The following is a 25456-nucleotide window of genomic DNA, read 5'->3' as shown; positions in this document are numbered from 1 at the left end:
AATGTTGTGGGATTTTTGGTTTCAGTCCCTGTGTGACTTTGTACCTTGTGTCACACTTGGTTGAAAAACTAGTCAGGGCAGTGCTGATGTTTGGGGTTGCCAGCTCCCTTTGAGACAAGCTGCTGTTTTGCTGTACATAGAGCTGCTGTTGTGCTGTACATGGAGCTTCTGGTTACTTCTCCAGAGTGCCATATGCTAATCCAGCTGTCAAGTTAGAAGGGGGTTGGTCGCTGTTCTGTATGTAGCCAGCTGCTGCAGCCCTGGGATAAGCAGAGATGAGATGTGATGCTTTGTCCCACAGTTACTATTTGAGGAGCTGGCAGCAGCGATAGGTCTGAAGGGGCATCCTCCCTCAAGCCGCCAGGTACTGATGTGCCCATTTATCCCCTGTCTTTCCACAGAAGCCATGTGATAGGAGTCCTTTCTCCCAAACCCCTTCCTTTGCGTACACCCCATCCTGTCTGGGGTGAGCCTGTGCTCATTCGAGCATCTGTGCTTCCTCCTTTCTGTCAGGCACCCAGCAAGGGCTGGGCTCCGGGGCTGTGCTGGATGTAGGAGCATGCTGCTGCATCCCGGCGGAGCCTCCCTGAGCGAGGAGCAGCAATCTCTGCTTCCTCTTGCAGCCCTTCCAGTGGGTTGACCCACCCTGTTGACAGGCAGTACCTGCTCTCCAGGATCAGGGATGAATCACAGGTGAAGTCTGGAGACCCTTGGTAGCAACAAACTCTGCTGTTTAAAAAAAAAAAACAAAAAACCCCACGACAGGAAGCCTTGACCTGTTTAGATTGCCAGATGTTTTTTGACATTTAGATTGAATTGAGAATTTTTCAAGGGAACAGTCCAATTGCAATGAAATATTTTGGGATACGCTTCACAATTTTTTTCACCAGGAATTCTGTGGAGAGAGGAGGTGTATGAGTGGGAGCCTTTTCCCAGAACAAATTGTCTGAGAACATCTTGGCGTGTGGGAAACCCTCCTTTGAGTTGAGCAGAAAACTGGTTTCCTTTCAGAGTTGAGCTGGTAACTCTTCCTCCTTCCCCTCCTCACCTCCAAAATTACAGGGTTGGGGGCAGGAAAATCATGGAATCATAGAACAGTTTGGGTTGGAAGGGACTTTTAAAGGACATCTAGTCCAGCCCCCCTGCAATGCAGAGGACATGAACTAGATCGCGTTGCTCAGAGCCCCGTCCAACTTGACCTTGAACGCTTCCAGGGATGGGGCATCCACCACTCCTCTGGGCAACCTGTGCCAGTGTCTCACCACCCTCAGTGTAAAAAATGTCTTCCTTATAGCTAGTCCGAATCAACACTCATTTAGTTTAGAATCATTACCCTGTGGCCTATTGCTACAGGCCCTGCTAAAAACTTTGTCCCCATCTTCCTTACTAGCACCCATTAGGTACTGAAAGGCCACAATAAGGTCACCCCGGAGCCTTCCCTGGGCTGAACAGCCCCAACCTTCTCAGCCTGTCCGCACAGGAGAGCTGCTCCAGCCCTTGGATCATCTTTGTGGCCTCCTCTGGACCCGCTCCAACAGGTCCATGTCTTTCCAGTGCTGAGGGCTCCAGAGCTGGATGCAGTACTCCAGGTGGGGTCTCACCAGAAAAATGTTGTTCTGTGTTTGGGATGGTAGAGTTTGAAGGACAGGAAGACTTTTCTGAGAAAAGCCAGCAATGGGGAAGGGGCAATGTATTGTAGGGCATGGAAAACTGAGGCTCTTTTTTTCTCTATTTTTAGTCTGCCACGGGACTGGATGGTAGAGAAAAATCACTTGTTTCTCCCAGCTTGCACCTTTTTCTAAAAATAAGAGTAACAGTTTTCTATTTTCTCCCTTGTAGAGCTGTAGATAACAGGAGCTGGGTATTAAACGGATTACTTAAAACCAAAAATACCAACACCCCCCCCCCCCAGAGGACTTAAAAGTGCTGTCTCATACAGCTGTCCTTACCTTTGCTGGTTTGGGTGCTCTTCTCCCAACACGACACACTAGCCAGCCCTGAAGGCGGTGGTAAGAGTCCACAAAGACATGTTGTGCTCCATCTTACGAGCCTCTGCAGCGTGCTGCTCTTGCTGAGTGTCCCACAGCTGGTTCCATGCATGGGAAGTGAGCTCAGGTGACATTGTGCTAGTATATGCACAGAAAGTTAAGGATGTGATTAAGGCAAAGAGCACCAGATGCTGCTGACGCCGCTGCCCCTGTGTCCTCCTTTGTACCTGTTCCCAGTTCAGAGCAAGCTCAGTACTTGGCAGAGAGGAGAGCAGAATGAGGCAGTGATGGAAGGAAATGCTCTCAGAATGGTTTTGTAGAAGGAAATTGGATGGAGGTTGCACAGGCATCTCTTCAGTGGTGCCTTTTGCATTTTTTTTTTTGAACATCAAAGCATTTTTACATGCGATTTCTTTAATTCAACAAAATAAGTAAAAACTTTTGTTATTCCACCCCTCTTCTGTTCCCTACTATGTACCTTTGAACTCTGACCTGTCAGTACGGCAGCATGGCACACTACTGTGTTAACTATAAGCAACTTTTGTACTTAACTGCCAATGAAGTTGGGGATGGTTTTTAGTGTAAGAATGAATTGCAGGACCCTTATTCTGGGCCCGAGAAGGCTCCTTGCCTGCAGTGTGCATGCAGGCAGTGTGAATGTGCTCTCACCTCCAGTGATGGAAATGCTGGAGAGGCGGTTTCTTCCCGTGTGCGGTGCTGCGGTGGTGTGAGCAAGCCGTAAAGTTTGCTAGTGTGGGTAGGGCAAGTCTGGCCAGGTAGCTTCAGTCCAGTGTTTGCTGGGCAGCCACAAGTATTAGCTGTGCCCTCCAGAAAGTTTATGTTAAGAGCGTGGATTCTGGCTGCTGCTAAAAACGTTAGTGATGAAGAAAGTGAGAGCAGGGAGATGGGAATGCCCTTATCTTTGCAAGGCTGCAGTGAAAATTCTTGCGACAAAGCACTTAACTGCCCTTGAAGCTTCCCTGTGCTGGATTCCTGAGGCTGTGAGCAGGGAAGGATAGGGCTTCTTGGAGGAGTCCTGTGAGTTTGCTGCTGTTTGAGTTGCCTGACAAACCGTATTGAGGAGAACTATATAGTATGTGCTTGTTACTGCTTCCGTCCTAGTTCCAAGGCAAATATTCCAGTTCGCTCAAGGGGAGAGTGCTATTGTGCCTGTCAGAACAGCTACAATAGTTGCTGTTTTAATGATTATATTGGTCACATCTGACTTTAACCTGCCTTATTGAGAGACTGACTATCCTCAGTCTTTCACTGTACCGATTGTACCAATTTGATTTTTAAAATGGGAGGCGAGCTAGAAGTAATCCCGTGTAGATGGTTAGTTTGTTACTTTGTGCTTTGATCTCATTAATCAGCATGTGAACTAGCGGGAAGTTGCTGTTTAGGAGGGATATAGGCCAAAAAAAAAAAAAAAAAAGCAGTCCTGTGGTGAGGGTCACTTGCTCTTTATGAGCAAAGAAACTAAAGCAAGAGAATAAGCATGTCTGCTTTATTTAATAACAGAGCTAAATGCTCTGGTAGAGCTCTGCCAGTGGGAAGCTTTGACAGGTTTGGAAAGCTATTGCATACTAGTGAAATAGGGAAGAGGAGCGGTTGCAAAGCTCACGCTGCCTTGGCTGTTATGGAACACCAAGGCCTTTTCTCAGCTGGAAGCTCTGCAGCCCCCCGGGGTTTGCCCATTGCCTGAGAAAGGAGGGGGATGGCACAGGGCAGGAGTGCCCAAAAGCCTGTGTACCTGCAGGTAGCAACCTGCTCTCCTCGCTACCTGCTTTGTGTCTCTCCAGCAGTTACACCTCCTAGCAACCAGTGCCTTGGTGCAGCAACACGGCTTGCTTGTGAGCCAAGTCCTGAGCTTGCATAAGTGCGAGGCAGGGGGGAATGGAGACCGAATAGCAAAGTCTGGGATGAAAATGAGATACCAGCTGCCTCAGCTGAGCTCCACCCTTTCTAAGAATCTCAAAACAGGCACTGTGTCTCCTGGCAACCTAGACACAAATCATAAGAGTTTAACTTCAAAAAAGTACATACAGTCCAAAGGACATATCCCATCACCAGGTGTGAACAACGGGGAGTCTGTCCTTCTCCTCTTCCTGGAGGATCTGGCACTGTAGATGGTCTCAGGTTCCACTCAGTGTCAGGAAGGCAACAAGTTAAAGGTGAAAGAGCATCGTGTTAGGAGAGCTAAGAAGTGCCAAGAAGCCGTGTATTTTGTTTCCTGTAAGCATGCCCAGAAATGCCCTGACTGTTGCTTGGGAAGCAGATGCAGGACTTGGCCCTCCCTGCTAGGCTCGTGCTGGCAGCCGTGCCCTGCAACACACGCACGTGTGCACTGGCCTCTTGTGCACCTGCACCCGGTTCTTTTGGCTGGCAGTCAAGGACCAACAGAGCTGACACCAGCCAAGTCCCTGCCTTCAGTGTCAGATGCTATGCTTTTGCAGTCCTAACCCAATGCTTCTTTGTCTTGGACTCTAACCTAACCACGTTCCTCTGTGACAAGAGATACAGATGTATGAAAAAGCAAAACTGGATTTTACTGTGATTGCTTCCCCTTCCAGAAAAGCTGTCTTTTCAGATCTGACAACTGATCCTCATTAGCTACTCTGAAGAAGAATTTTAGTGCATTTAAAATGCTCTATATTATGCTGAAATACAGGCAAAGCAGAGGTAAATGTTCATCTTCCATTAAAGCCGGAGCTGTCACAGGGCTCCTAAAAAGGTAACGTAGGCAGAATTGAATTTTGCCACTCTGGCAAGGCCCGAGCTGTTCCCACTCTGCGAAGCAGCAGTGCTGGGGCAGGGTGCTGGTAAGAGTCCTGGTTTGGGCCCAGGAGCTGCAACAGGCTTCACCTGGGCTGTGGCACCACCAGCAGCTGTGGGGCGAAGCAGGCGCCCCCCTGCCCCTTTTGCCAGCAGCCAGCAGCCCGACCTCGCAGGGCTGTCAGCAGGCAGGGTTGGCAGGAGGCTGCCTTGCCTTTTGCCGGCCCTGGCAGCATGCTGTCCGAGGCAGCTGTGAGTCTTGCCTGTGCCTAGAGGAGATGAAAACAACCGACTGACTGTCTTGAGCGGGTGATTCTTTAACTCCATGCTTTTGAAGAAGCAGGTTTGGGTTTTGTTTGTTTGGTGTTTTTTTTTCTTTCTTTGTCTCTGACAGTTACAGAGATACAGCAAGGATTATGCTTACTGAAGCATTCAAGGGGAAAAGCTGCTCCAGTTTCTCTGCCGCAGTGGGGGCTTTTGCTGTCTGCTCTGGAACGCAGGAAAGATCAGCGATGGGTCAGTGGGCAGCAGAGGGTCCTGCCCAGCACCTTACCCCCCGCATGGCCATCCTCCCCAGGGAGATGGTGGTGGGGAGCGGGCTGGGAGGCAGACCTGCCTCAGCCTGCTTCCTTCTGAAGGTTAATCAGACGAGAATGGAGAGTTGAACTGTATTACTCTTTGTCTTGCTCCTTTGACTGATGCCTCTTTAATATTGGCTACACTGCTTGCTCATGGTAAAACAATTAAAGCCCTGAGGCATCTGCCATCAGCCGTCATGTTCGCCTGCCCCAGATGATTGGTTTGATGTATAGATCTTTCTCCCGGCTCCTGAGTGGCTCAGGCATGATGCGGGAATACTCTGGCTGCGCTTGCTGCTGGAAACCGAGGTGCTGGCCAGGTGCTCGCAAACGTGATATGTTTTTCCTCTGGGTCTTGACTTTTAAAAGAAGACACTGAGCTTTTGTGGATTTGTGGCGTGGTGGCAACTGCTCTTGCAGAGAATTTGGTGCAGACGTGAAATGCAGAGCAAGATATTCCCCTGCGTCTCTGCAGGGAGCCGCTTGCTCCCAGGAGGGTGCCTTCAGGGAGAGCTCCCGTCTTCTGTCTTCTCTCAGTATACTGTTGGGCTAGAGAGCTGAATTTGCTTGGGGCTTGACGGCAGATTTGATTATTCTACAGGAATTTTATTGTAAACTTTGCTTCTCTTTATCTCTTTCTGGCCTTTCCTTCTGAACTGCTATTCTCCTGGGATTGTAAAAGATTTTTTTTCTTTTTTTCCTTCAACTTGCTGTTTTCATTGCTTCTTTTTCCCCTAGATCTGTGCATTTTCTTTTTTCTGAGGCACTCCCCTTGGGCATTGATAGACTCAATGTTGTTTATGGGCAAAGAGGAAGCACCTCTTACCCATGTGGGCTATGTACATAAAAGAAGGCAAGAATTTATTGGTAGTATAACTGAATTCTTAACACTAATTAGAGAGTCATTTTACTCTACCAGTAATTATTACAGGGGAAAAAAAGAAGGATAATGCATTAGAATACTTCTATATTGAAAAAGGTCTCAATAATTGTGATAATGCAACTAAAACTGTAACACATTTCATTGTTTCTATTCCTTTTCCTGGTGTTACCCTCACCCTTGTCTCTCTCCTCTGGATCTTAAAGGCAGTCATTGTAGGGTAACACCATAAATTCTCAGCCTTTGTAGCCCTTCACCGGGAGGAGCATGATGTGGATGTTGCTGGATTTCTCCTCAATCCAGGGTCGACCTGGGTTGTTTTCTATATGTTTGCTAACACACTTTCACACCTTTCTCTTTCTTAGTTGGTCTGCAGCTCCATGGTGCTTCTATGTATGGTATCTTTCATGCACATTGGGTATTTTTTAATTTGTTACCCCTAAAACCTGTTTTGTTCAGCTCCAGGTCTGTATTTCTTTAAGGGACCATCGCTGAATTGTTCACAGCCATGGGGTCTCTGCTGCCAAGCACGTACGTCGTCTCTTATCATCCCATGCCTGTGTTCCTCTGCACTGCATCCCGCATCTCCACTTCTCAAGGCTTCTGCTCTCATGCCATTTCTCTCTGGTACATTTTGGTGTTAGTTGCAAATATCTTGGTCTACATAAAATAACTGCTTGTTACTGTTATTTATATAAAACTATGGGTGTATCACACTAAGATAAACAGAAGTAAAACAGATTAGCCCTAGACACCTGGTCAGTTAGAGAAATTGCTGTCACAGCTCAACCAAGTGAAATAGAGCTACAGGCAGGTCAGGCTAAGTTCAGAGCAAGGAAGCACAGGGAGCCCGAGGCCTTTCGGATTCCGGACAAAGCTTAGGGGCTGTTGCTGAGAATGGCAGACCTGGGGCTGTCAGCCAGATGCTGATTGAAGAGGGACTGGCTTTTGGGAGCCGGCGAGGGGTGGGGAACAACTGGGGAGCAAGAGGTCCCCGAAGCAGGTGTCCTGGCTGGTCTGTCAGGACAGAGTTGTTCTCTTCTACGTGCTGATGTGCCGGTGACAGCTGTAACTTTGGGAGGAGACCTCAGCATATGGAGATGAGTCCTTTGTCAAGAATTAACACAGTAGGCTGTGATCCTGTAGCATCCATCCTGGAAAAAGTTGCATTCCCTGTCCTGATGCAAAGTTCTTCAGGTTTTCAGCTGTGTTCTGGCTGTTTGTTTCATCCCTGTTGGTTGCATCTGGGAGCAGCCAGGTTCTGCTCAAGGCTCTTTTTTTCTACTGCTTCTCCAGTCTGACTGATCGGCACATTCTCTTGTCACGAACTGTCTCAGTGATCCTTTTATTCCTCCAGCCTTCCTATCATCAGTTGCCCATTGCTCTAGCCCCCGAGGCTGCTGCTCATTTGCAGTGTTCAGTGGGTGTTTGCCAAGAGTGCTGAAATAAAATGCAGCTCTGCAACTCCTACTCCCAGCCTAGTTGATTTAATGCTTCATGTAGGTGTATTGCTGGCATTGCTTCCCTGCCCCTAGGGAAGTGAGTGCTTTTGGAGAGAGGGAGGGAGAAACCTGGACTCTGTGTGCGTGTGTGTTGTAGTCAGCCACGAGCCATATGTATGCACGTGTCTGTATATACCTACATACACACGTATATACGTGTGTGTCTGTGCACATGTGTTTTTCATCAGTGGCCTGTGTCCTTTGGAGCTCCTCAGACGTGCAGGCTGGCAGGCATTCAGCGTGTGCGCGCAGCTGCTGCTTTGCATGGCTTCCCTGTGGCACCTGCCTTTACTGCGGGGTGCTCTGCAGGGCAGGTGAGGTGGCCTGTGCCCTGCTCTGCTGGGGCAGGGTGTTAGCCCTGGTTTCTCATCCCTGAGTTCTTGGGTTTTTTTTCCTCTCCCGGCTTTGGAGTGTTCAAGGGAATGGGGATGTTTTGAAGGTGAACTTCCTGCTGAATCACTGGTGACTAGGCAGCCGTGAGCCATAACAATTAACTGGAATAATTTTCATCTTCCTTGCAACTGTAATGATTCCCACTTGGTAAACTGGTTTAAATTTTGTGGTTTTCCTCTGAGCCCTTTTCTCCCCTCTGCTTTCCCCACATGCATTTCTTGTCCAAGTCTTTCACAATCTCAGTCTGGCTTAGGTTTTTGCCCCCTGGAAAAGGTGCCTCCTTATTGCGCAGCCCTGTGAAAAGCCACCGCTCTCCTGAGGGCAGTGCCGCTGCGTCTCTGGCTCCAGCGTGGCTGCTGTGGGGTTGTGTGCAACTTACGTGGTGAGAGACAGGAACCAGGCTGTCTTTTGTGCCTGCATCCATTTTGTGTGAAGTGTGGGGTCTGGGTTTGTTTTCCAGAGTCATCACCCTGTCTTATGTTTGCCCGGTGTAGAAGGGTTGCCGCTTTGAAAAATCCCCCCCCCCCCACCTCCTCTTCTGCTCTGCCCCCTTAAAAAGAGACCTTGAAATAACCTGGTGTTTGTTCCCAGGCTAAAATGGAGTTTCCTGCGTGTGGTAGTGCCAGGGAGCCGAGGTGGTGTGGCAGATCGGCTGGACCTGCTAGAAATCGCGGCAGCCAGTCCTCGTGGGCAGGCAGCACCTTGGCTCTGGTAGGAGGCAGGCGGGGGGACCGCAGCGTTTCTCCTCGCTGTTCCTGGTAAAGCTGGCACTTCAGTGGTGTCTCTGCATAAGCAAGGAGAGGCCTGGACCGGTCAGTGTGCGGGCACGATCTCTGTCCTTGTTGGCTCTTGTCATCGTTCTACAGTTGGACTTGATGGTCTCGGTTGGACTTGATCTTCAAGGCCTTTTCCTACTTAGAAGTTAAATGTGATCTTTGTGTTGGGTTTTTTGAAGTATTTTGGGTGTCTTTTCAGATCTGTGCATCTGTCCTCTGCCACCTGCAGCTTGAGCTCAGAGATGCAGCAGGTTGTTGTAAAGATGCAGTCTGGCAGGTGTGAAGGGGCTGCCGAGAGCCAGAGCCGCCGCCGGGAGCTGTCGGCCACCCGTGGCAGGAGCGCATTGACCCTGTGCAGGGCAGGGGCTGAGGAGGAGCTTCGTGGGCACCGCTCCTGTCCCCTCACCTGCAGCAGAGCCTGTGCCGGTGGACAGGCACAAACCACACTGTAGCGGATCATGGGGATGGCAGCATCTCGCCAGGTGGTGCAGGGAGCAAGTTGCCTGTTCTTCTGGATGTTGACGGATCACATGGGCACTGGTGGGTTTTTTTGCAGGAGTGGTGGGCATTTTGAGGCTGCCGTATTTGGGGATGTAGTATTTGTTCTCTTGCAAGGCTTGCTTTTCTGTCTCAGTCCATTGAAGGTTGAATGGGAAGTGAGCTGTCACTGGTGCTCAGCACCTCAGCTGAGGAGAGCGATTGGAATGCTGGCCTGTGGTTGTGCAAAGCCTGTGACACTGGGCAGAGAGAGAGAGAGGCTGCTGTGCTGCTTCATCTTGCGTTCCCGTGTACTGGATACATCTGCCCTATCAGCCAATGCAGTGGGTGATGTGTATTCAGGAGGTTGAAGTGGCGGGGGGAACAGAGGCTGGCTGTCCTTGTCCCTTTGGGGGTTTTCCCTACAAATCCTTCTTGGCAGTTCTGCCCTGCTTTCGTGTCGACTCGGTTTCCTGTGCTGCTCTCCCTCCTCTCGTGTGCGGGTGCCCACTGGCCTAAGATATCTCTGAATGTCACATTTCTGGAGGCTGGGAAAATAGTCTGGACAAGTGTCTTAAAATCTACCCTGTTCTTCCCTGGGCCTGGGCTTCTGGGGGCAAGATCTTCGGCTTCATTTTGGCCTGGTTCTTCTTGTGGTTTTTGGAGCAGACCCTGTTCTGTGGTGTGTTTGAGCTCCCTGTCCTGCAGATTTGGGGTGCCACACAGCCTTTTAAACAGAGAAGACATGTCCCTGGTGGGCAATCAGCAATTCCTACACTATTAGCCTAGCGTCATAAATATATCATTCACTTTCTTCACAGTGGGTTTTCTGTTCGGTATTCATGGCTTTTCATTAGCCTGCATTGGTTTCTGAAGCGTGATTTAGCTGCATGTGTCAGGCTCCCACCTTCCCAATCTTCTTGGCCATGGGTTGGTGCAGGGAGCTCTGAAGGCTTTTCTGCTCAGGCAGCAACACCCGACTCTTAACCTCTCAACATGCATTTAATTAATATAGCTTGCATGAAAATACCTATTCAGTTACATAGTCAGCGTGCACATCCTCTCTCATCACTGTTAGCCCGCTCCCAGTACTGGCTGTGAATTAAAGAAGCTTTTTGGCAGGAAGAGTTGCCACATAGAAAATTAACACCAGCTTTTGTAGACACTGCTTCACTCTGATCAAGCTTCTCTTGGCAACCGGTGCAGTGTAAAAAAGATTTTGTTCTTATCAATGTCTTTTTTTCTTTTTCATGCATTTAGTGCGTAGGAAGCTATTGCGCTCTCATTTGAATAGCTTTGGGTGGGGGGAGGAGAGGAGAGTGTAAGCCAGAAATTGAGAAATGTACTGTTTTTGAAGGGATGGGACTATTTGCTCTTTTCATTTATTCATGCAGCAGTATGAAAGGATTATATTGTGGGGGAAAAAAAAAAGCCAACGTTTGTTTTTTACATCTTAATGGAGTTTTCTTTCCTTCATACAGCATCCTCTTTATAACATACATAGGCTGCATGCGTTTAGGAGAGCAGGACTTGACCCAAGGAGGACTCGACCCATGAACTCTGCCTCCAGTCACGTGTCCCACAAGATAGGGCAACGCTGAGCTGATGGACACTTGGAAAGGAATGCTATCGCAGGCTTTTAATTTTCCCAAGCCCCCTGGAGGGGAGTGTGGCCTGGGGAGGAAGGAAAGAGGAAAACTGACTTCTGCAGAAATCTGGTTTTTATTAGTTTGTTAAAGGAGGATGAGGAAGGAGGTGGCTGGGGGAAGACAGCTAAGACTAGAGGGATGCATGGGGAAACAGGAGGACGACGGGAAGAGTAAAATGCCCAGGAACTAGAATTTTTGTAAGAGCAGGAGTGAAGCCAGTAGGAGAAGAGGCAAAAGGAAGGGTGGGGGGAGCTGCATGGAGTGACCCACTGCTGCTGACTTTGTGAGTCAGATACTTCATGTAAGTGTGATACTGACGTCCAATTCCTCTCCATTTCTACTCCTATATTTAGCTTAGGGAAATTGCTTCTTTTTCGTATTTTTTTTTCTTCTTGCTGGAGCCAATGGAAAATGCTATGACGCTGCTTTCCTCCGCCCCCCCGCCCCCCCCCCCCGGCCTTTGAAACACCACTAGCTTTTTATCTGCATATATGGTGCACAGTTGTGCACATGTAAGATAGGGCTGTCTTCATGGAGGTTTGGAAAGCTCTGCAAGGAACCTTCCTCCACTTTCTTGTTGGCTGAACCAAATGGGCTCCCTGATGGGGAGGGTTAGGGTTGTCTGCAAAAATCTTGTGACATAGTTGTGAGAGTTGATTCTGTCCTTCCCTTGTGTTTGAGATTACTTGAGTGTCCTGCAAGAAAGAGGAGAACTGGAAAAGATTCCACAGCCAAGTTGTTTTTAAAAGCTGCCTGTATGAGGAAGGTGTACTTAAAGTTGTGGGGTGGCATCACAGACCTAGAAATAATACCTTTAAATACGTACGCTGTTGCCAACAGCCTCTGCAGGAATCGGCGTGCAAACAAACAGGACACTTGATCTCAGCTGGCTGATAGATGGTTTGTACAGCAGTAATCCATACAGCAGTGAATAGTTTCTATAAACATCTTGGAAATCAGAACATACTTGTGGATTAAAAAGGTGCTGAGGTCATCAAGCCTTGCCCACAGCTGCAGAGGAGGGGTAAGGTTTGTGCTGAAACAAGCGTGCTAAAAATGTTGACCTTCTAAACAGCTAGTGTATGCCAGGGTCAGTGTTTCTCTCTGTAGGTCCCATCTGAGGTGCTGTTGGAGCTAGTCTTAGTTTGTATGTTGGCACTAACATTTAAAAAGATGTCTTCGGACAAAGATGGACTGAGACCTTGAATTTGTTTGGAAAGCTTCAGTTTGGGAAAGGGGTGGAGCAGGTGGAAGAGGTGAAGGTTTGAAGTACCTTGCTTTGTACATCCACAGTTGGAAGCTAGGAGCAAGCAGATGAGTGCTTTCTTTTCTTGCGTTCTTTCCATCCCGCTGGCTGTAAAATACGGAACGCAGCCTTATAAAGGAGCAGACAAAGGTGGAGGATGGAGAGATGGGTGTATGCAATTAATTTTCCATGGTAATTATTTTTATTATTTTAACTGCTGTAAGATTAAAGCCAGCATAAACGGAAAGGAGTAGGTACTCTGAGTCTCCTGAGGGCTTGGTAGCCTTACTGCACTTGGAGGCAGTGTGGAGCAGGTGGGTCAGTGATCTGACCGTTCAGTGTCTCCATTCCCTGTATTTTGCTAGCCTGATTTCCTTGGCTGAAACGGAGCTCGCCCAGAGTACTCGTGGGCTCTGAGCCACCTTGTTTGGGAACTGCTGCAGGTTCTGCCGGAGAACGACTTGCCAGCTGCGTGGCGGGGAGGAGCTCCTCTGGGGCTGAGCTGTGAGTGTCTGAGCAGGCAGCTGAGGCTGCCCTGAATCATAGAATTGTTTAGGTTAGAAAACACCTTTAGGACCATCGAGTCCCACCATTAACCCAGGATTGCCACACCCACCACTAAACCATGTCCCAAAGTGCCACGTCTACACGTCTTCTAAATGCCTCCAGGGATGGGGACTCCACCACTTCCCTGGGCAGCCTGTTCCAATGCTTGACAACCCTTTCGGTGAAGACTTTTTTCCCTGATACCTAACCTAAACCTCCCCGGGTGCAACTTGAGGCTGTTTTCTGAACGCTGAGAAGAGACTGAAGTGCTCAAAGTGGTTCCTTTCTGCTCGTTGAGGAGATGCGCTCTCTAGGACGGAGTGGGCTGCATTTTGAGAGGGAGCCGATTTTCAGAGTTGAGTGCTCCTGACTCGCGGAGCAGTATGTGTGTCCCGCTGTGAGTTTGGTGGTTTGTGGCCTGCCAGCTTGCTGAATAAAGTGTCCCTGGAGTTGGCTGGAGCCTTTGTTGCCCTTGTGTATGGCAGACAGGAGAGCGATGGTGGACAATTGGCATGGGACAACATAGCAGCAGGGTGGCTTTTGTTGAGTAGCAGCTAATTTAAGAAGGCAAGTTTAGAAGACTAGTTTATCCTGGCTAAATGACTTTATTGGCAGAGAAGTTCATAACCAATTAGCAAGTTACGTTGCTTATTAGCCTAGAACTCAACAATGTGCAGTCTTGTTTCACCGAGTCTGAGTTAAGTTTACCTTTTCGTGGCATAAATCAGTGCTTGCTGACCGGTAAGGAGATACTGGGACTTATTTCTCCCTGCCTCCAGATAGCGTTTATTATGGGTCAAGCTCAGTGAATTGAGCACAGGGTTGTCTTAAGACAAAGTTAAAATACCTGGCTGCTCTGGCACTAGAAGCCGTGTGGCTCATGGAGCGGTTTGCCGATTTGCCTTGCTGTGTGAGTGGGGTGGCTCTTGCCTTCACCGTGGGCTCTGCCCTTGGCCGAGGGCTGTGAAGCAGGGGGGAAGCCCACGGGCAGACAGCCTGTGCTGGAGTGCCACTGAGCTGAAATTCATGCTCGTAAGTAGCCAAGGGCTCTGCTGTGCAGGTTAATAACGGCAGAGCCCTGGACCTTTGCGGTTTGCTATACTACTATTCTAGGAAGTGGTATGTTTGCTTGCCTGGTTTTAAGACCGTGGTTTGTATTTTGCATCTTTCCTGTGTTTTTTAGACTCTGTTCAGTTCTCTGAAGTCCTGTTTTGCTGCAGAGTTCCTCACAATAAAACAAAAACTTAAATGTAAGAGCTGTATAGGGAAGTCTTTGCCAAGATTTCATGTCTTTCCTTTATTCTTTCAGGGTTTTTTGAAGCTTATTTTGAGCACAATTCATCCCTGTCATAACTCAGCAGGATTTTGGTCCGTTACCCCTATCCAACTCCATATAATGGGGCTTTGCTTTGCTTTTCTGATTAGCTGGGGGCTTGGGATTAGTTAGATTTTCACATCTGCTAACTTCCTATTTCATATCTTGTGATTTGCGAGGCTTAACCTCCCCTGACTTGTTAATGGATCACAAACCACCTGCTTCTTTACATTAATCCCTCAGAAATATATAGCATAGCTTTGACTTGAAACTTTCCAGATTGGTTCCCCAGGGTAAAAAGCACAGAAGGATCGGTCCTGGTCTGAAGAAACTGCTTATTTACACTTTCCCTGCTCTCTAACCACAGCTGTCTGCTTTATCTATCAGTTGGTGCCTTTGTTGCCGTGGCTTTCAGGGTAGGGCACGAGTGGAGAAGGGCAGGTGGGACGGCACGGGTGGAGAGGAGTGGAGCAGTGTAAGGGTGTGCGTGGGGGCATATCTTGGGAAGGGTTGGTGCTTTGGAGGTTAAAGCTTCGGTACCCTCTGAGGGCGTCTGCTTTGAGCTAGCGATGTTAATGGAGCGTGACAGCTTTGGCCAAGGACTCTGAGCTCAAGGTCTCGGTGCGTGGGTCCTCCTTTCTGCTCCCTTGTGCTTTTCAGATTTAACACCGCTTCTGGCAGGGTAGCCCGCTCAGACCAAGGGAAGGGTCAGCTGCCTGGACTAGGTGAAGAGATGCTGGACGCATCGCAGGTGCTGGTCAGCCCTGAGCTGTGCCTGCAGCACCGCTAGCCCTGCCAGCTGCTGGGGACGTGGAGAGGGGCCTAGAATGACGTGGCTCTTGCCCTCGGCAGCACGGTGCCAAGGTGTGCTTAGTCCTGTGCATGAGTGTGCAGCTTGCAGTGTTGGGGAGGTCTGTATCTGTAGGTGAGGTGCAGCAGTAGGTTTGGGTGATGCCAAAAAGCTTTTGCCTTTCTGGTTGGCTGCTTCAGGCCAGCTCCTCCACTTCTCAGTCCCGTGTGTTTCTCGCCCTGCCTGACCGCAGCCTGGCACACATTGCAGGTGAGCCCCAGTGCGACGGTGCCGCCAGTGCGGCCCCAGCGTGGCGAGGGCGGCTGGCACCGGAGCAGGGGCACCTGCAGCGGAGAGGAGCTGGGACCCTGCGCACTCTGGCAGCCAGTGCTAGCAGAGGGACGAGCGAAACCCACAGTTTCTGTTTTAGAGGTGAAGTGGGAGATAGGGCCCAAGGTCATCAGAGCAATTGCTGTTCTGTCTCTCCTTATTCTCTCAACAGTTTAGGGATGGGGTGGTAAGCACCATGTGTTTTCTTTTACTGGCCGCTACTGCTCTCTGCTATGAGACAAATGCTGTAATGTGAGAAATGAAAAATTGTGTGGGGAGTGGAGAGGGCTCCGTACCTGGGACTGCCGCAGCCTGGTTGTGATGGGCTGAGACCCCGGCAGTGTGCTATGGGCAAGGTTCGTGGGGAAGTGGGGCCTCTGCTCCTTCCCTCATCTCCCAGTCAGCAACTGTTTTGCTCTCAATGGAGGTGATTATGTTGCTTACCAGCAGTTTACTACTACTTGCTTTTGCAGTTCATCTTGCTGAAAGATTTCTGAGAGGCCCCTGAGCAAGTTGTTTATTCAGATACATCCCTTGGGTCGGTGGTTTTTGGCATCCTATGTCTCTTTTCTCAAGTCTAGCCACTTCTTGTGCTACACTCAACAGTTTCTGTCCTGTCTAGTGTTATGGCCAGGCACAGGAATTTAGCCCCTCTACCTCCTCTTCTTGCCTGCGCGCCCCCCCCCCCCCCCCCCCCTTTCTGAAGGGGATTTTCTGAAATGATCCCCTCTTTTCTTCTTCCTGACCTTCTTATTCTGTTCTAGACATGCTGGTTTGGTGCCCAGTACATAGGGCCACTTTTATGGCAGGGAATGTAATCCACTGGGGCTGTTGCACAAACTTTCATGGTTAACCTTTTAGTCTGGCTTGAGCAATCGAAGAGTCAGGCCTCCCAGATGCTGGAAAGGTAATTATTTATGATACTAGCATATGGCACTCCTGAACACAGGAGAGACTTGTGATTCCCCTCTGGGCTGCTCTTTTTCTTTGTGATTTCTGGTTAACCTTGGCTCAGTCTTTGAGATGTGGGGGATGAAACAGCTTTTTGGGACTGCTTTTGCTCTGCTCTGCTAGCAAGGGTAGCTCTTTGGTTTTCTTTATACACATCATTGTGTCAACTCTTTTTGTTCTTCTGTTTCCCCCATCTAGGTGTGTTGTTGTGCTGTTCAACCCTAGAAAAAATAAGCAACACCACATTCTAAACAGTTCCAGGTGAGTGAAGCTTTAAGCTGGGCTTGCTTTCTGTGGGAGGTGAATTCAAGGTTTTTTCGGCTTGAGTGAAATGCTGGAGGTGTCACTGCTCCAGGCTAAACCCCCTCAGTGAGAGCTGCCCTGGGGAGAGGCTGCCTGCTGTTTGACTGCAGCTCCTTCTAACTTCAGCTGAAATTGCTGACGAGGTGCCACCTCATAAACATTGTGGTCCCGTGAGGAGCTGCTGACAAGCATGACATGGAGGAGATCTTATGAGAACTCTGTGATATCTGATTTTTTTTTTTCTTCCCTCCACTGAAAACTTATGATCTCATTATTGAAGCCAGGACTGGGATGTGCTCCTGCATCTGGAATAAAGGCACAAAGAGGATGAGTCTTGACTTTTGGAGCTTTTCTGGTGCTGTAGGCATGCTGCTTGGGACTTGGGGAGCAGGGAATCCCCATGGCCCGTGTTAGACCTCCAGCAAAGCCAAACCATTGTGTCAGGCTTTGTGTGATTTTAGCCTCTTTCCAGTTTGTCCCAACCTACTCCCCAGTCATGACATAGTGAAATGAAATCACGTGTTGGAAATGTTTCTCAGTGTCATTTTCTCTGTTTTAGGAAAACAATTACAGCACTTTCTTTCTCTCCGGATGGAAAATATTTGGTTACAGGAGAGGTAAGTGGGAGAGGAGAGAGGGCATACCTGTTGTCTGTTGTATTTTGAAGCAAGACAGAGGGTGTTTGAAGAAACGAGCCAGTTAGCTGCCTTGGCACAGGCAAATCTATTTCAGTTTTGCATCTCTGAGTGGACCTGCTGGGTTATGGGTGGCTCTGAGTGCTCCTGCTGGCAGTTTTTCAGTGTGGTGTCACTCATCAGCTTGGGGGATGGGTCTTCTGGGGTGGCATCTGCGGGCTGAAGGTAGAGTGGAAATAAGTGGAGTGCTACACAGCGTGGCTCTGCTCTAGCGTCAGTGAATGGACCTTATTCTTGGTCTGAGTTTAACATCCCTTTAGGATTTCAGGAAGTAACTGAAGCCAGTAAGAATGTCGTGGAAAAAGTGAAAAGTGCATGTGGAATGGAGCCTTAGGAATAGTGACAGATGACACTGGTGCCTGTGGTTTGGCATTGTTGTTTGGCTGGGGGCAACAATTGCTCTTTCCAAGGGTGCCCGAGGGGGAGCGTGAGGATAAGCGCACTGCGAGTCTGTTCTGCATTAGAAGTTCAAGACGGGGGCTGTGTCCTGAGGCTGGAATTGCTGGATGTTAGAAATCACAGAAATGCTGACTGTCCCCGATATGGCTGAGCTAGCTCAGTTTGCTCTTGTGTGTGATCAGTGGTAATGTACCACTAGGCTCTGTGCCTCTCGGATGTGGGGAGGGTCCGCGTGTGGAACAGGTCCCCTCCTGAGCCTCAGCCACAGAGAAGCGTGTCGCAGCCCTGTGTCAGAGCTGTCAAGGCGGAGGCTGTTCGCCCCGTGATGGCAGGATGGCAGCTGGCATGTCACCGGGTGGCTCCCAAGCTGGGCCTGACTGCTGCATGGATCTGGCCAAGGACAGAAACAACAGTGTTCTGGGGTGGAGGCTACCTTGACATGGGAAAAATCAGCTCAAATTTTCCATTAGAGCGTCAGGATTGTTGTTGTTATTAACTTTCTAGGGAAACCATGAGGGGTTTTAGCTGTAATTTGTTTTAATGCCTCTTTACACTCTGGAAGCCTTAATGTAATAAATTCCCTTTTATATTAAAATCATAATATATAATTATTATTATTTTTTCCTGTTGTTCAGTTCTGATGCCTTCTTTTATTAATTTATGTTTTTTAAAATCTCTAGTACTCTATTCTTTTCATGTGAGGTAGGAAATGTGGCAAAAAATGAGGTGGGTATTTTTCGTACTAACAACTCAGATTTTTCTGTTTGAAACTTAATTGGGATAAATGGCAAATTCGGGTGTGTGTTTGTTTTTTTTTTTTTTTTTAAAAAAGCCTTTCCAGTTATACTTGAAAGGGGCTTTTTTTTGCCTTGTTGCAAAACGTGTCTCCTCTTGCCCTGTTGTAAAACCATTTCTTTTTTGGGTATCCTCCCACGTGTCTGAGATTTGAGTTATTACATAGTGTAGTAGTGTCCCCTGCTGGTGTCAACAGTCTTATTTTAGTGCAACCTCTGTCCCATAGGGAAATGCTCTGTTAGTTTTTGTCAAGCTCACTTTTAGCAGTCTTCTGCTAATTCTGTGTAGTTACACCTGAGTTTTCTGCATGGCTGGCTTTTCCGGAAGGAGAGCATGGAGGTTAGTCCTTGGACGCTATACATAATAAATGTCTCTTATGCATTTCAAATCCAGAAGAATATATTTTTTTTTCTCCTGTTCTTTATCCCCATGGAGGCATAGATTCCTCATCCATGGGGATTGCGCAGAGCTCACTTCTGGTAAGCATTTCTTAAATGAGGAAATAAAAATTCAGTTTGTTACAGTCTTGGGGTGTATGCTAGGATGCTGGGAAATACCTATATATATGTATATACACACATATGTATGTATGTGTTTAAGTACAGCAATTGCTTTGAAGAGCAGCTGATATAGCTCATTGTAACATCTTGCCAGCCACCTTGAGACCTGAGCTCTGCCTTGCAGGAGGGAGGACTGCACCAACTGCGGTAAAATCTGACCACGGCATTTTTCCAGGCCACAAGCAGTTACCTGGCAAAGCTTTTGAGCAAGGCAATTAAAACTGTTACAGTTCTGAATTTTTAAAGCTTTGAACTTCTCCTCGTGATCAGACTTGTGTCTCCCACACAATCAAATGACATGCTTAAAGCTGATCAGAAAGGGTACCGTTTTGCCATGTTGCCATGGATATGTTATCTTGCAAGCTACTGTTTTGACAGACTTCAATGAGAAATCATGAGCAGGCTCTTGAGTAGGATTTGCCCATCAGGCACATTTTTGGCCAGCATTTCAGCTCATCTTGTGCACCTGGTTTTATTTTGGTTTAATAAAAACCAATAAAACAAAAGAATAGAATCGTCTGGCAAAAGGCGCTGCTGAATTGGCATTTCTGAGGTCTGTGGCCTTCTGTTTCTCTGGAGAACAAGCATAAAACCAGAGGCTCTGTTCCCTCGGCACCATCTTCTCTGATGCTGCCCATAGTCTTTCAGGCAGCATCGGTGTGTTCCCTTTGTGACAGAAGTGATGCTGCTAGCCTCCCAGAGGCCTCCCTCCACTGGTGTGTGATAGTTATGGCAACAGTCAGGTCATGTTTTTGCGTGGCATGACCTGGCCTGAGATCTCGGATGTCCACGTTGTGTTAGGAGCAGAGGATGTGAGGGCCTTCTAGTTCGCCAAGATGTGATCTATTATCTGTATTGTCTTATCATAGTCCTTTGTGAGCTGAGAGTTTCTATTGCAAAGATCAGGGATGTGCATCAAAAGTATTGTTGTAGTCTCTGGCTGTTTTGTGAGTAGTGTAAGAAAAGGATTAAAGCAGGAGAGATGGTATTAATTCTTCCAGGCACCTGCTGAAATGCATATGCTCCTTAGGTTGTCAGTCTCAACCTGAGCTTCAAAGAATCGAAGGAACCTCTAAACCCACTGCAAATGCGCCACCTGGACATCTTTTTCCAAGGCCCCCCGCCCCTTTACGTGCTCGGCTGTGTCAGAACTGACCTCGGGGGTTACATTTCCTGTTCTCTGTCTCCTCTCCCCCCCCAGAGCGGGCACATGCCAGCAGTTCGTGTCTGGGATGTGGCTGAGCGAACCCAGGTGGCTGAGCTGCAGGAGCACAAGTACGGCGTGGCCTGCGTGGCCTTCTCCCCCAGCTCCAAGTACATTGTTTCGGTGGGCTACCAGCACGACATGATTGTCAATGTGTGGGCATGGAAGGTAAGTGCTCCTGGAGGTAGGGTGAACCCTGAGGTGCTACTAAATTTAAAAAAGCAGATAGTCTGACTGCAAACTACTTCATCTTGCTTTCTGCTTTTTTAAAAATTCTGTTGTTTGTTTTTTGACATTCATAGACACAGACAAGTTTGGACATGGAGGGAGCTATGGTCCCTTAGGGAAGATCTGAGTCACTTCAGTGAAGGGATGTTCTTTATACTTGGGGACATGTGACATCTTGCTGTCCAGCCAGAGAAGCCTGGACCATGAAACCTTGTCAAAGCCTTATGCTCCTTCAGAAGCTTATTAAAAACTAATTTATGAGGTGGTTGAGGAAGGAAGCTCTCATCAGCCAGGGATTTCTTTTGTGGTTTAGTGGATGCTCTTGGCTTGTTTTGTTTTTGTTGTGCCAGGGGTTGTGGTACTTGGATCCCATCCGTGATGACTGAGAAGGGGAACATTGAGAAATCACAGTGTGTGAAAACCAGTGGAGGTCACACTGTCTGCCACTGTGTTGGGGCAGCACTCTGTGGAAACAAAGCCCGTGTCATATCCTCTAGAAAACATTTAAGTGTGTGCTCTTTGTATATAAGAAAGGAAAAATTCATTGTCAGCAGGCTTGGAGTCTTCCGCATCAATAAATACTAAGCACTTATTCAGCCCCTGCTACCTCTTCAGGTGCTGTAACCCTCTCTAAAAGAGATGCGGCTTAAAAAAACCTTAAGTCCATCTGTGAAATCTCATGGGATCATAGAGTGGTTTGAGTTGGAAGGGACCTTAAAAATCACCTAGCTGCCACCCCCTGCCACAGGCAGGGTCACCTGCCACCAGCCCGGGTTGTCCCCAGCCCCATCCAGCCCGGCCTGGGACACTGCCAGGGACGGGGCACCCACAGCTGCTCTGGGCAGCCGTGCCAGTGCCTCGCCGCCCTCACAGGGAAGAGTTTCTTCCTCCTATCTGATCTAAATCTGCTCTCTTTCAGTTTAAAACCATTGTCACTTGTCCTGTCACTACACTCCCTGATAAGAGTCCCTCCCCATCCTTCCTGTAGACCCGCTTTAAGTACTGGAAGGCTGCTGTAAGGTCTCCCCGGCGCCTTCTCTTTTCTTGCAGCTTCTAAGTCTGTGCTCATTTAGTATGTTACTCTCTTCATCATGTTTCCGGTGCTGTAAGTTAAGATCTCACTGTTGGTTCTCTCCTGCATGAGCTGAAGCTTGACCTTGCTATTTTTTCATCTAGCTGAACTGTGTAGTCATAATACGTGTGTATGTCCATGTTGGAAACTGAGTGCTCAGCCTGTGGTTCTTTCTAGTGATGCAAACGAAAGTAGTAACTTGGAGGTGGTCGTAATGCATGGCGTCTGTGGGACAGTACTAGTAGCTTTGTTTTCCCTTGCTTATGCAGGTTTTTCTGTTCACTGTGATCCTGTTTATAGTTACGTCCATGAGAGCTTGTGAGGTGAGGGCTATCGCACCCTTCTGCGCTGAAGAACACGCACTTTAAGCATACGCTCCAGGCTGTGACTATCAGGGGGTCCAGCTAGACTTTATTTTGCAGGCTGGGCACCAAAACTAGAGGGGCTTTACCTGACCAAAGCCAAAGAAGAATAAGAGACCAAGATGTGAACACAGACCTCCTGAAGGACTTTCCTGTACTTCTAACCACAACCCTTCTTCTGTCCGCTGCTTTGATTTCCCTGTTTTTCCTGGCTGGGAGACTTACGCAGTCATTTGGTTGTGATGGAAAAGAAAACCCCTGTTGTCTGTAGGGTCTCCTTGCTTCCCTAAAGAAAGGCCACAGCAATGATCCAGATGTGGAGGTCTGCAAGGGTCCTAAGCCTTTCTGTGTGTGCTGTCTTGAAAGAAGTTATGTTAATGTCTGGCCCCCTTGCTTTTCCCCCAGTCTGGATTGGGGGTGCTCCATGGTCATGGTGCAGCAGCCTAGACTCCTCTGTTGCTGGTTTCTTCAGTTCTGTCAGCACACAGCCCGGTGGGCCCTTGGTTTGTGTGCTGAGGGCATTGCATTGGGAAGACCGGGAGCAGCCGAGTCCCTAGAAGGAAGGGTAAAAGAAAAGAGCGAGAATAAAAAGCGGCACACTGCTGTCGATTGTGTGCTACGTGGTTGAAACCCCCCAGCAGGCTGAGGGGAAAACTTACTCTCACTTCTACCGATCCCTGGGGAAAGGCAGGGGGAGGAAAACTGAGCGTTGGTGTTGTGGACAGGGAGCTCCTGCCATCTGACTGTTCTACCTCGGCAGCATCTGTTCTTGATTTTGGTCCCTCCCGTGTTCTTCTTCCTTTCCCAAACTCTTTGATGTTTTGAGTTGTACATTTGAGGCGTAGCAGATTTGGCTTTGTCCCTTCCAATACAGGCATGGTCTTTTTCTGTTTTGAGTCTTTCAGTAAAGCCCCATGTCTTTAAAAAGAAGAGAGAATTTATGGAGGAACTGGTACCGTTTTCCCTGTGGAAAATACCTGTTCCCTATCTTGAGTGCCTTGCCCTTACTGCTGCAGGGAGGCTGGGAGAGCTCTTCCTCATGCTGGCTTACATCTGCTTTTGCTGTTTAGAAATGGAAATGGCTTTGCTCTGAGCTCCTGGTGACTGTGAAACCAATGTGTTTGTCATGGCTCAGACAGCAAGTTCCTGCAGGCGCTAGTGCCTGCTGGTTTGCTCTCGATCCCAGTCAATGTGGAAGTGGAGTTGAATGTAAATGTGACTTGTACTGTCTGCCAGATCAGTGCTCCCAGCTGATGCTGGGGAGGTTGCATTCAGGGGTGAACGAAAAATAGTTTGAGCCTCGTCTTTTCCCTGCTGCGGTGCTTGTACTGGATATATGCCTGCAATTGAAATAAGTTTCCTTTGCTTCTGAACAAAGAAATTAAGCTATCTAAACAATTATGTTTCCAGAAAAACATTGTAGTGGCAGCCAACAAAGTCTCAAGTAAAGTGACAGCTGTGTCATTCTCGGAGGACTGCAGTTACTTTGTCACTGCTGGAAATCGACACGTCAAGTTCTGGTACCTGGATGACAGCAAAACCTCCAAGGTGAGAGAAGGTGCATCAAGGCCAAGCTGTGGGCAGATATTTCCATCTTGCAGCAGGGTGGATTTTGCCCCAGTGAGCTGTGGGAAGTGGGAACACTTTGATTTTGCTGGGGTCCAAGTTTAGCCCTCCACCCCAGGCTCTTGGGTCTCAGTCTCAGGGGCTGGTAGCACCAAACGGCACCAAAAGCTTGTCTTACCCTGCACTAAGGTAGGGGCATGGCTCCTGGGGCTGTATAGCAGCATGCTGCTTCTTTAGTAGTCACATGTACTGAAGGATCAAAAAAAGCTAGAAAAGAGCTGCAGTCGCTGAACTCCTTGGAGCGCAGAGGTGGGAGAGCTGTTTGATGCTGGTATGAGCATCTCAAAAGGTCGTCAGTGTTACTTTGAAGTGTCAACTGACATTTTTAAACTTTTCAGCTGTTCTGTTCTTCTCCAGGGGACAGGATCCACATATGATAATTTTAATGTGGGCTTGTGAGCAGGTGTTCCTACTTCGTGCTTGGACCCTGCTTTGGCGCTTGGTATAAGTCACAGATTGGTCATGGAAAGGTTGTTCTTCCAGTGATCGATCTGCTCTCTCTGGGTCATACGTTTGGATGCACAGTTTCGGTGGCACTGATAGTGTTCTGTTCTACTCACGTGCTAATACTGATGGTCCCAGTACACCATGCAGCCAGTGGGTCTGCAGCAAGTAAAACATGTCCCTGCCTCTCCTTGTAGGCTGTTTGCAGTTCTCTTTCTTTGAGGTGCTTCAGCACTCAAGGCTTGATGTCCTAAAAAATGTCTGTCTGCCTGGAGTGCCTTGCTCTAACAAACTGTTTTTTGTTGGTAGGTCAATGCCACAGTCCCCTTGCTAGGTCGCTCGGGATTGCTTGGAGAACTGAGGAACAACTTCTTTGCGGACGTGGCTTGTGGAAGGGGCAAAAAAGCTGACAGCACCTTCTGTATCACATCCTCAGGCCTGCTCTGTGAATTCAACGAAAAAAGGCTGCTAGACAAGTGGGTGGAGCTGAGGGTGAGTGTTACGTTCTCCTGTCCTGCAGTATTTGTGCCTGTTGAAGCAGAGCAGGAGCAACAAATAATAAGGGTTTTGGAGCGCAAGCTGGACGCCAGCAGTGAAAATCATTGGGCCTCTGCCACTCTGTGATTTAACCTGGAAGGACAGGTAAAAATAGCATTGCTTCTTGGCAGAGGGGTTGTATTAATCGCTGAGGCTCTTTGATTCTCAAGCCTCACTGTTACAGCTACTGCTCTTCTGGCAAAGCAATGTCCTCATGCAGCTTTGGCCACCCCCGCGTTGTCCCTCCTGGATTAGCCTGGACAAATAGGGGTTTTAGAAGGATTCTGATTTCTGCCCACTCTGCAGTGTCGTATTTGGCTTATGCATCTCAAACACAGGTTCCCAAGGCTGCTTTGGCTATTCTAAACCACCAGCTTGGCCCATAGTTGGAATTTGATCATGCTTATTTTCCTTTCAATTGAATGTAAGGTGCCCACTTGAAAGGATTCAGCGTATTAAAATCAAGGTAAAAAAATCTTTCCATGCTTTCACTCAAGTGAAATGCCTCTTCTTTTCTTTCCTTTCCTTTCATCCCTAATATCTGCCTTTTACTCTCGCTCAGAATACAGACAGCTTCACAGTAAGTTGGAAAAAAGTTTTGCATTGAACTCGTCTCCTTATCACCACACTCCATTTTGTACCATTTTCTGCCATTTGTACAGATCCCAATGGGAGGGGAAGAAAATCCATTTATTTTTTTTCCTTATCGCCTTGTGAGAGGTAATGTATTGGCATGCTAGTGGAGGGTGAGGTGCTGCTTGCCTGCCAGTGGTGTTGAATGTCACAGAGGAACAAAAAACCATTTTTGCATCTTTGAGTAAGGCTCAGCTGGAGCAAATATGTAGCTCTGCTGACGTCCTACCACAGTGGGTGGCAGAGGAGGTGGGCTTTTTCCTTAACCACTTGGAATCTGCAGTGGACCTTGGCTGGGAAGTTCCTCGGAAAGGAAAAATGGATTTTTAAGCTTTTTCTTACTCCCAGGGCTCGACTTCACTTCAGCTCTTCTGATCATGACTCCTTTGTCTGTCAGTTTGC

The 25456-nt window shown here is 48.3% G+C and overlaps 1 protein-coding gene across 1 annotated transcript in view; it reads left to right on the top strand.

Moving 5' to 3' along the window:
- The window catches only part of MAPKBP1 (mitogen-activated protein kinase binding protein 1), a 114810-nt gene that overhangs the window by 52492 nt on the left and 36862 nt on the right, over window positions 1-25456 (top strand). The window contains exons 6-10 of the mRNA XM_080394786.1: window positions 16395-16457; window positions 17059-17116; window positions 20150-20320; window positions 23225-23362; window positions 24194-24376. Coding sequence (XP_080250912.1) covers window positions 16395-16457; window positions 17059-17116; window positions 20150-20320; window positions 23225-23362; window positions 24194-24376 — 613 coding nt within the window. The remainder of the gene's footprint in view (window positions 1-16394; window positions 16458-17058; window positions 17117-20149; window positions 20321-23224; window positions 23363-24193; window positions 24377-25456) is intronic.

Source organism: Falco punctatus (genome assembly GCF_963210335.1).
Source record: "Falco punctatus genome assembly, chromosome: 7".
Classification (NCBI taxonomy): Eukaryota; Metazoa; Chordata; class Aves; order Falconiformes; family Falconidae; genus Falco; species Falco punctatus.
Note: the sequence above shows the minus strand (reverse complement) of the source record. Positions and strands in the feature narration are given on the sequence as shown.